The 11,094-nt window shown below is 36.7% G+C and overlaps 1 protein-coding gene across 2 annotated transcripts in view; it reads left to right on the top strand.

Annotated features, from left to right (window-relative positions):
- The first annotated feature begins 7,195 nt into the window (after window positions 1-7,195).
- Window positions 7,196-11,094, top strand: part of KIF2A (kinesin family member 2A) — a 34,270-nt gene continuing 30,371 nt past the window's right edge. The window contains exons 1-3 of one of the 2 annotated variants that reach the window (XM_015652734.3): window positions 7,196-7,313; window positions 8,558-8,677; window positions 9,111-9,165. In XM_015652734.3, coding sequence (XP_015508220.1) covers window positions 7,236-7,313; window positions 8,558-8,677; window positions 9,111-9,165 — 253 coding nt within the window. In that variant the 5' untranslated portion in view covers window positions 7,196-7,235. The remainder of the gene's footprint in view (window positions 7,314-8,557; window positions 8,678-9,110; window positions 9,166-11,094) is intronic. The other variant, XM_015652735.3, reaches the window with a different exon arrangement.

Genomic DNA, 11,094 nt, shown 5'->3' with positions numbered 1-11,094 from the left:
AGTATGATTATCATCTATCTGGAGGTATATGTCATGCTGGAAGATTAAGAGGTATGGAGCAAAACTACAGGGGTAAAAGTAGCACAAAGTGGACATGCTTTCAGTATACATATATAACAATAAATATATTGGGGTAGATTAGGAGATCATAAACTGTAAATGACTGGTGTAAAACCTTCATATTCTAGCTAGTCACGAAGTGTGGACAGTGTGAAGTGCCAAGGGGAGAAATAAGCGCCATTTCAGAATTAGTGCTATTTGGCAATGAGTGTTTGTGTTGAAAGTGATCTGGAGATTCTCTGGGATATTTCATCTCTTGGTTGATGGTGTTGGAAAAGCGGATGCTCTAAAAAGACTGAAATAGGTAGAGATGATAGTGCTTGTACAGGTGTGTTTGTACAAGCCATAAAAGAGAGCATAGAGTACTAAATGACTGTGAACACATTAAATCTTTAAAAAAGTTTGTATATATTGACATTGAAGTGCTAGTTTTCAAACATTTCAAAGTGAAATGTTTTCACTTTATTGAAAATTTTCTAGAGGACTTAAAAAAGCATGTGTTAGATGTGACTCAAAGGCACTTCCTTCCAGATACCTTTTTCTGTGGGTAAGTTAGTAAGTTGAGAACTCATATACTCTTGAAAATGGTGGAATGACTTACGTGGTACAGCTGAGATAACTTGATGGGAAATACCAAGATGTCAGTGCATCTGTTGGCATCATAATGGGACACTTTGTTATGAGTTCAGGCACCTGCAGAAGCAAAATGTATTGTAAACTTCCCAATGCTACTTACGAGGGTGAGATGCTGTTGAAAACCTTTTGTGAAGCCAGTGGTATGACTGCCATTGATTTCACTGGCAGTTGAAGCTTCTGAAAGCTAATAAAGACATGCTTTAAGCAGAGCTTTTTAATGTAAAGTAATGCCCTTTGAAATCTGCTTAAAAGGATATTAACACCCCACCCCCAGAGACTGGACCTGCCTTGAAGGGAAATAAAAGTGTTCCTCTAACTGGGGAAACCACAGAAGACTTGTTTTGAATGTAAAGGGAAATTTTAGAGATCAGCCTGCAAAATGAGACATCAGCAGAAAAAGCCACCAAATCACAACATGACAAGACGGGAGACAGAAAAGTTTTAGAGAAGCAAAAACTATGACAGCAATGTGGGGATGTAGCTCTTGTTAACTTCTTTAGAGAAGGTGCTTCAGTATTGACAGCTAGCAAGTTCTGCTAGGCTGAGCATGGTGAGCTGTGATTTAGTGGTTCAAAGTGGAAGGGCTTATTGGTGTTGAATGGATAGGGAACCAAAAAGTCATTTACGTCCTGTTTTCTGTGTGAGGAACATTAAATGTACTATTTGTATTTTGAACCTAAATGTTATACACAGCTCAGTAACATGTCTGTGTGTTGTTTATTTCTCCCCTCCTCATTTCTTTGTGTACTGTCAGTAATACCCGTGAACTACGTTTTTCCTAAGTGCTATGTTTGGTACTTACACAGAAATTACCTACATATCTAGGTTGGGATAATTTTGAGTTTGGTAGCTTTTAATGTAGGGGCAAGAGTAGATTAAGTTGGATTTTAATTCAATAGAACACAGAGGCAGAAGTGGGAAGCTTGATTTGGGTAATATCATTTTGGGTTCTTAAAATCCCTGTCTGGTCATTGTAGATGTTTACAGAGATGATAAGATGTGGTTGTAACATATGTGTCATATGAAGGACTTTGAGTATTGCTGTGATAATTTGGATAATACAACAAAATGAATTGGTAGCAGCTAGGGATCATTCACAGAAATAAATATGAAGATATGTATTTAATTATATTTTATTTTTAGTATTTAAGAACTTGCTTTAGAAATATTACAAGGATTGTGCTTGTTTAATGTCCATTTCATGCTGTGATAATGCTGTAGCTACAATACAGACAATAGCGAAGGCTGACAAAGCTGAAATAAATCTGTATGATTAAGTAAAACGAAAGTGGTGTAAATGTAATAAATAAAATGCAAATAAAATACCATATCCACTGGTGTGTGGATAAGTGAAACTTTATAACAAAAGAAAATCAAATACATTTGGTGTTGTGGAGAAACTAGCATCAGTCAGCACTAACTGTTGGTTTTTCCTTGAAGGATGAGCAGCGGGACTGTCTTTGTAGTGTGGGGAGGACTATGATTTGTGGGAATAGTGTGTGACACTGATGGAGACACCAAGTCAGGAATTTTCTTCTTCCTCGGGATTCTTTCCTTAAAGTTTGCTACAGGCATTATTTGGTGATTTTTTTTTCAGCTCTTTGAGCTCTGTGAGAGCAGGAAAGCTCTTCCAACCAGAGTTACCAGGACTGGAATTCATAGCACAGATGACAGTTTTCTGGTAATTTGACCTGGTATGTGCTGCTTCTGTATTTGCAGCATCATGCTTCTAATTTATTTATTTTTTAAAAAAATATATAACTTGGAGTTACGTATTCCTTAAAAGAGAATGAAAAAAATTGGAATTTTCAGTTTTAATTTTTCACTGTCAGTTGAGACGGTGATGATCGGTCATGTCCAAGAGTTTCTAGATCAGGTAACATTCACATTAGTTGCTCATGAGCATGATTAGGAAAATTGTGGCTATTTTACAAGTGTGTATTAAAATCTTTTAAGGCATGAGTAGCTTCTGTTGCAGCGATCATGCTCAGCAAGAGTGTACTAGATAGGAAAAACTGTAGTATATTTTTACATTCACCTAATCTGTTGATGCACTTAAAAAGGCTAAGTGCTTGGCTGCTGGTCCACTGCCAGAGCTAATCTAACACATTTGTGCTCCTGAAGATGTGGCAAGTACTAAGGATGTAATGTGAGCAAGCCATGAGCCAGGGTGAGGTCTGTTAACATTGACACAGCCTGGTCCTGCTGAAAACAGTTGCCTGTGTTTGGACTGACAAGACAAACTATATGATGGTCATATCTAATACTTCAGGGTAGGGTCTTCCTACTGTTTTGGGGGTGGAATGAGAGGATCATAGTGCAAGTTATGAACTTCTCCATAGCCCAATCCAGAGCCTGAGTGTAAATTTTTAATTATTGTGGCTCAAAATAGCTCAAAGCTATTTATAAGATTTCATAAAGCTTGTCCATGAGATGTGTGAATACAACGTTTTTTGGGGTAGACACTCTTCAATTATGTGGAAGGGTGGGGAAGAATGTAGTCCAGCTCTATTTCTTGAATCACTTGGGAAAATACGGAGGAGTTTGTCACATGTCAGCCGCTGCTGTAGTTCAGACTGTAATTTAGACACCAACCCATATTTTGCACTGATAACTTATGTTTCTGAGAAGTAGTAGGATGATGAAAGGGCTGTGGGTTTATATTACTCTGATTTATTACTCTGATTGATCTCTGCTTCAAAACTGTGGTGGTTTGGAGAAGCTTGGCAGGTAGAAAATATTCTCTTTGCTTAGAGGTAAAGATCTAAGTACGCTTGGTATTTGCAAAGAGTTAGCATTGCTACCTAGGCTAAGAGTTAATTAAAATGTTTGATTTAGCCCTGGTTATTTGCTTTCACTGCTCTTCCTGAATGTTTTGTGCACCACTAGCTGCCGTAAGAACTTTTAGAGTAGAGGATATTTATATTATTATATAATACGTGTGGATATCAGATCAGTATACTTGGCTTCCTTCTGTTTGTCAAATGTTTATCGGAAGACTAGGAAGAAAGGAAATGGGGAGTTCATGTTTTTCACCTGATTGGACTGAGAGTATTGTAATGTCTGTGTATTTAAGGTAATTGTAAAGTGTTGGCATCACACATTTTTCTGTTGTACTGATGTATTGGCAGCAGTATTTTTTAACACAGCAGTATTTTCTGGTCACTACAGATTAGCCAGACGTCACGTGCTATATGACAGAACATACCCAAATGATTGCTTTCTCAAATAATTTTTCCATTAGTTTTGAGCCCCACAGAATCATAGAATATGCTGAGTTAGAAGGGACCTGACAGGATTATCAAGTCCAACTCTTGGCCCTAGACAGGACAAGAGTCATAGCATGTGCCTGAGAGTGTTGTCCAAACACATCTGAAACTCAGACAGGCTTTGTGCTGTGATGGGTAGCCCTACAGAAATGAAACAACTTCTCAGAAAAAAAAGTTGCTTGTAATTGGAATTCTAATCATGTGAGGAGAGGCAATAGAAATTAAGGAAATGCCAAGAGAAGAGTTGCTGTATCAGCTCTACTTTTCTTGGTTTTAAGGTGTGTGTCTTCTTGAATTACTTGTTACTTCTTCAGCTTATAATGCTGGTTCATATTTACGTGGGCATGCTGACATGTCAAATTTTGATACCAGCTCTAGAAAATGCACCAGAAATTAGAGCCATTGCATTGAAAAAGTCTCTGCAGATTGGCTCTTACACTTCAGCATTTGTAGCTTGGTCTTGCTTTATATGCTAGACGAGGTTTATGCCAGCCTAATTGGTTGCTGGCATTCCTGAATTTCCCAGCTGCTGTATTCAGCTGTGTACTAGAAAAATATAATGGAATACTGTTTCCAGAGAGCAAGAAGCAATTGTAAAGATGTAAATGCTTTATCTGGCACTTCAATAACATGTAAACTTTCAGTAATACAAAGAATTTTTAGGAACAAATTGTATGAGTACATTGCTAGTTTAAACACTGTAGTGAACATTTTATGTTTAAGCTCAGAGTATTTGTAAGACGAACATAACTTTTATTTTTGTTAGTATGTGGGTTTTTGTGGTTTTTATTCAGCCCTGACTTTCTTGGCCAGGGAAGGGAGGAAATCTGGCACAAAAATGGAAGATTTTTTGTGATTCTTTTGTTACAGCATGCTGGCTTACTGTATTTGTTAGAGTGTGGGGTATTTTCTGTTCATTCATCAGCCTGCTTTGATCTCTTTTCACTTGTTATGGCAAAATTGAAACCTTTTTTTAAATATTACTTGATGTCTGTCAAAAGTAAGAGCACAGAAACACATAGTAGGACTTACATGATGTCTCTGTGACTATTCACAGCTGAAACCTATGACAGTATCACAGGTTTCAGCTGAGAATAGTGGTTTTCTCCAAAATTTTAAAAATTTGGTAATGTACTAAGTATTATTGTTATATTATATAGAATATGTTTTACTAAACATATATTTTTCATACATTGTTTTTCTCTTGATTCTGAATTGACAACTGGGCCAGGCTTTAAAAAAGAGCAGAAGATTATACCAATGTAAGCTTAAATTCCCAGTTCCCAGGGTTTTTGTGTCCTTGCAGCACACTATTTGCGGAAGAGGCAGGAGTGGCATTACTATAGGAAGCCAGTATCTTCTGTTGTTTCTTTGCTAAAGGACCAGATAGCTCATTGAAACAATACAATACAATATTCTACAGTAGTGTTCTTGCTCAAAATTAAGTCCCTAGAGGTTATTAAATGCTGAAATATTAATGGGGAGGTGTATTCAGGATGGTGAGAATGGTGCTCAGGAAGCACAAATGAAAGGGTTTGTTCAGAAAAAGCATGGGTCAGGGAAATAAAAACAAGAGAATGCCAGAGGACAGAAACTAAGTGAAGCAAAAAGAGGAGGCTTTTTATTTAGAATGTTAGAAAACTACTTAACCTGCCTTAGTGTGGGAACGACTGTTATGCTTTGGGCCAGGAGAAGCGTGGAGTGCATCTGTAATGTGTGTTGCCAGTGAGGCGAGTACTGCAGATGTGAAAGTGATGCTGCCCAGGGCTGCCAGCTGCTCTTTGAGTTCTCTGAACCCTACACCTTACCTGAGCTGCAGCAAGTCTCTTCCTCTACGCTGTGTGACACTACAGGGATTTGCTGTTACCTTCTGTGATGCTTCCCTGTGTTCTTCCTCCTTACTGAATCTTAAATAGATGTGAATGTTTAGGCAGCCTTTGTAGGAAAAGAAATATTAAAGGTGTACATTTGTTGCTCTCACTATTGGCTGAGGTAATTCAGGGTATCATTCAAAGTTTTTCTTTCTTTCTGTCCCTCTGCAGGCCCTAGAGACTTAGACTGTAAAACCTTTTTTTTTTTTTTGTTTTATTTTGGAAAACTGTCAATTGTGACTTAAGTGGCCAAAACAAAAAGTTGAAGAAACCAATGGAGCAGAAAAGTAAAGGGGATTTTTGGGTCCAATAGCTTTAGAAAAAAAGAGAAAGTGCAAGGCAGAGAATGCCCAAACTGAAGCGTGTGTGCTGATTGTACTGTGTTTTACCCTGAGCAGGTGCCCAGCAGTAGCAGCAGCATATTCACAACTGCTCCAGTATGATCATTCATGTTTTGGGAGCTGCACATAGTCCTAGGGGGTGGCTTGTGGCAGGTGGAGCACAGGATTGCTTCTTTGTAATATGGACCCTAGTTACAGGAGGGTGTGTGAGGCACAGTTGCTTTGGATTCTTGTTCTTTAGAGACCTCGGTTCTCGGTACTTCAGGGCAAAGCATGGATGTGAAATCAGTGTGACACTTGGGTCTTGATCCTTTTGTGTCACATGCATGACTGTCCTGCTCTTCCAGTTGCTCTTCTGTACTGTGCATAGGAAAGAGAACATAAAAAAACTGCCGTGTATTATATATTTTAGAAGAAAACTCTTTATTTCTACTGAAAATTTAGTGTTTTTATCTTACTCTATGAGGGCTTGCTTCCTTTGGATCTTTCATTGGAAAAGTCAGTGCAAAAGCACCTTAACTCAAGCTCAGAAGTCTGTGTAAGTAGCTCTTTCTAAAATAATGGTTTGTGTTATTCCAGGCATTTTAAAGTGCCTAGAAAAAATGAGTATCAGAACACAGTTTCAAAGGGCTTAATTTCAGTGTTCAGATACGTAATGTTGTATCAGCCTAGGTGGGCAGACTAGCAAGCCTACAGGGCCTTTAGCACCTGTAGCATCTTCTGGTATTGGAGTTTTCTGTTCTCAAGGAGAGAGAGTCTAAGTGGTGTGGCTTTCCTGAGAGGTTCTGTTTACTTACCACTCAATTTTCTGTTCATTGTGATTTTCATTTAGATGCTGACTATCCATTAGAGCCTCCACTGGTAGGTCAGGTCTGAGCCACTTCACACTGTGTGGCCTGCAATCACCTTCTATTTATCACCTAACTTTTTCCAACAATCTTCTTCTTACCTTTCTCTATATGTCTCAGTGCAGAAATGGATGGAAATGCATTCTGGAAATTTTTCCTACCGTTTAATAAACCACTTGTCTTTGCTTTCTAGGCCGAATTCACCAGGCTATGGTAACATCCCTAAATGACGATAATGAAAGTGTAACTGTTGAATGGATTGAAAATGGAGATACTAAAGGGAAAGAGGTAAGCTTATTTTTTTTTTAACTTTTTAAAAAATGTGTAATCTGTGTGAATGTTACCTGTAATTTGCACTGGAAACAAAAATGAGACATAAATTTTAATTTACTTCATGATTCTTTGGTTATAGACTGTAACCAAATTTTGTACAGAAAGTCATGAGAAAATTGTTTCCCACTGTAAATTTGAATTACTGAGCTCTGTGTCATAGCTTTTAGACAGTTGTTTTCATTTATTGATTTTGAACCAGATTACAAAGGGTATCTTTGTTATCCAGTTTTTACAAATTGGAAAAATCAAATTTTTAAGAGGGAGAATGACACACCATTCAGACAGGAAGCTAGTAGGAGAGCTAAAATAAAAATTTTCTTGTGTTTATATTCTTGAGGAATTCAACTGCCAATTTGTTTGCTTATTCACTTACTCTTGGCAGCAATTTTCCAACCTTGCTTTCCTTATGAAACTGGGTCATTTTAGGGAAAACTTTCCTACCACATCTTCCTTTAAATTTTGGACCATGTTATCCAGTTTCAGTTTGGGAAGCATCTCAGAAGTAATTGCACTTTACTGGTTTTGTGAAAACACAGGAAAAAGGAAAAAAAAAAGCCATGAGAAGGTCCAAGAGATTTCACCAGCTAATGACACATAGAATCTATACAGTGCTGAAGTCTTTGAAAGCTTCAGCCAAGAGAAATTGAAATCTATACAGACCAAAGCTCTTCAACATTTTTACAAAATTATGTTTTTAAATCTTCCCCTCTTCCCTTACATTTTACAGCAGTTTGAATAACACTCACTAATACTTAAAAAGAACCAAAGAAACCCATGATAAATTTAACATGGTTTCAGCTATGGTTTGATTTTTTGGCATCTTTGCAATTTGTTCCTTTTGCATTCTCTGGGAAATTTAAGGTAACTGAGATCTCCTTTTTATGTTACAGAATGTCTTACATATTTTTCAGTAATTGTCAAATTGCCATAATAGTTCTAGCTACTTCTCTTTTAGTTTGACTGCCTTACAAAGTTATACTATCTATTGGTCATTTTGCATTCATTCCCTTACTGAATGATGTGTTTTCAAATAAAGATTAGTCTATTTTTAGTGAACAGAAAATAATTCAGATCTTAAAAGGAACAAACTGTGGGGTAAAACCACTAAACATATTTACTGTTTACTGTCAAACGTAACAGGAGATAAAGAGAGGATTTATGTCAAGTATCATTAATGTGTTTTATGCTCTTTTTCACAGATTGATTTAGAGAGCATATTTTCACTTAACCCAGATCTTGCACCTGATGAAGATATTGAACCTAACCCAGAGACGCTGCCACCACCTGCTTCATCAGCCAAAGTAAACAAAATTGTGAAGGTTGGTAATATCTATGTGGCATGTTCATGGTTACTTTACAGTAGCTCTATACATGATGCTATACATGAATTTTTAACTTAACTTTTTTGTCTGTGGTGCAATTTCATAACTGTGTTATTTTCTTTTTCCTGTAGTGAATAGGGATTTCTAAATGTTTTTAAGAACAGGTTTGGCAGAGAGGGAGTTGGGAACCAATATTTGTATAGCTAAATGTCTTAATGAAGGATAAAGAAAAGGTTTTGGATTTTTCTGAAACATTGCATACAGTTCAATCAGCCTTCATCCATTCACTTTTCATGGTGGCATTAGGCGGCAGTAAGATCTCTTTTGTTCATGTTGTGTTATTTTCATTCGCTGGAAAGAGGCAGAGGTGGGGCTGCAGATTATGCTTTCAATAATATGGTGATCAAACAAGAGACTTCTTTCTTTATAGAGTCGACGAACTGTGTTACCTGCTAAGAATGACCCTCCTGCCAGAGACAATAGAGGTAAATGTCCTCTCTTTCCATTTCAATGAAGTAAAAAATACGGTAATATTTTAACCTCCTGTTTATCTAGTATTCCTTAATAGTTTTGCATTTCTCATTTGATATGTATGCCTGTGGCATGTAAAAGATATAGTATATAATTCCTAGAATTATTCCGATGTATACTTAGGAATTCATACTGTACAAAAAATATTTATATGCAAGTTTAGGCAATATATCATTATAAAAATTAAGCTGAATTACTTGACTGCAAAAATTTGAAGATAATTAATTATGCCATATTAAATCATGCATGGACTTTTCATATATAAGTATCCTCAGCTTATTTTAGTGTTTCAATATGCACTAAGTAGTGCACTTAGAATTCTTAACATTTCAATTTTTAAAATTTTTTTGTTAATTGCCAGTTGTTTTGTTACAGTCTGAATGTGAACAATCAGAAGAATACAAGAATACTTCAGTCCTAAAGGTTTTTTTATCAGTCCACAGTTAATAGTGAAAAAACCTAAAAAAAATTGCTCAAATAGCACAGAAGAATAGGTGAAAAATATGTGTTGGATGAGTACATATAACATGTGAAAGAACAGTTACTGCTTATTGTTTTCTTTTTCTCTCCTATGTTCAACTTAACCGACTTGAATTGATGATGGTGATGATGATTCTTCTTCCAAACATTAATCTGTAATTAATGTAAAAACATTAATTTCTTCAGACTAGATTCTAGTCCATTTGTCCAAACTTGGAAAACAAGTGGGCTTGCATATCTTTGCAAGTGATCAGACTCTTCTGATTGGGACTACTTTTGCCCTTCTGCCATGTGGCTCTAGGGGTGTTAAGCAGACTGAAACTACCAGAGTGTTTTGGGGTTCTTTTCCTACTTAGTGTGGTTTACATATGTGATGGCTTACTGATGGACTGTCCTTACATCCATACATTTTGTCATTTGTAGTAAAATATCTGTTTGTTTGAAATAACCCTGTAACTTGTATTTTAATGAGTACCATGCCTATTCACTGTTGGCCTAAATATTTTTCTTTTGGCCTTATAATTCAGCTTTTCTCATCACACTGTTTTCTTTTGTGTAGTCAATTTATACTATAAGCTAGATGTCCCATGATATGTGGAATGATCTGGGCATTTGTCTTGTTAAAAACCTGTATCTGTAGTTGTTTCCATGTTGTACAGTGAGCTGGCCTTCACTTGGAGTCTCATCTCTGGTTGCTGATCAAAGATGATATGCTGCTCTGACACACTCAGAGGTGTGTGCAGGAAATAGGCCAGCTGAAGCAGAGCTGATGAAAGCAACAATTTGAAAAACAATTTAAAGCATTCAGCTCTATCACACAGGCTTGCATGCTCACCACTCTCACTTCATTCACTGTGAAAAAATATCACAACTTCTTCAGAAACTGGCATTCTTAGCACATATAGAATCAATGCATAAGTTTAGACATATTGATTGTATCTGTGTCCCTTCTGGTATAGAGGCAAAAAGGCTTGTTTCTTCTACTTACAGATTGTTCTGCACTTCACTGGCTTTAATTTCTATTGCTTTGCTCCTCCAGTGATCATAGGCTCAGTTGGTTTGGAGCATTTTGTAGAATCTAGAAAATGAGAAATAGTGGGGCTTCTTTTCTTACTGTTTCTTTGGGTATAATTGTGATATAAATAAAATTGAAGCACTTCATGCTTCAGGACTGCGTATCTCCAAGTAAACACTTCATTCTGTGCACATAGTAAGTTGTACTAATTCTGCGGTATTTAAAAATATGCGTGTGCAGCATTGGTACTTAATAATCATGTTGTGTTAGTGTACAGCACTAGGATAAAAAAGTCTGCATACCAGATGTTTTTATTAATAGAGTATGGCTCCTCCTCATCCACAGTAAATGGTTGTGTTTAGAAAGGGGCCTCATTTTATCTCATCTT

Source organism: Parus major, chromosome Z (assembly GCF_001522545.3).
Source record: "Parus major isolate Abel chromosome Z, Parus_major1.1, whole genome shotgun sequence".
NCBI lineage: Eukaryota > Metazoa > Chordata > Aves > Passeriformes > Paridae > Parus > Parus major.
This window is presented reverse-complemented; position numbering and strand designations above follow the sequence as displayed.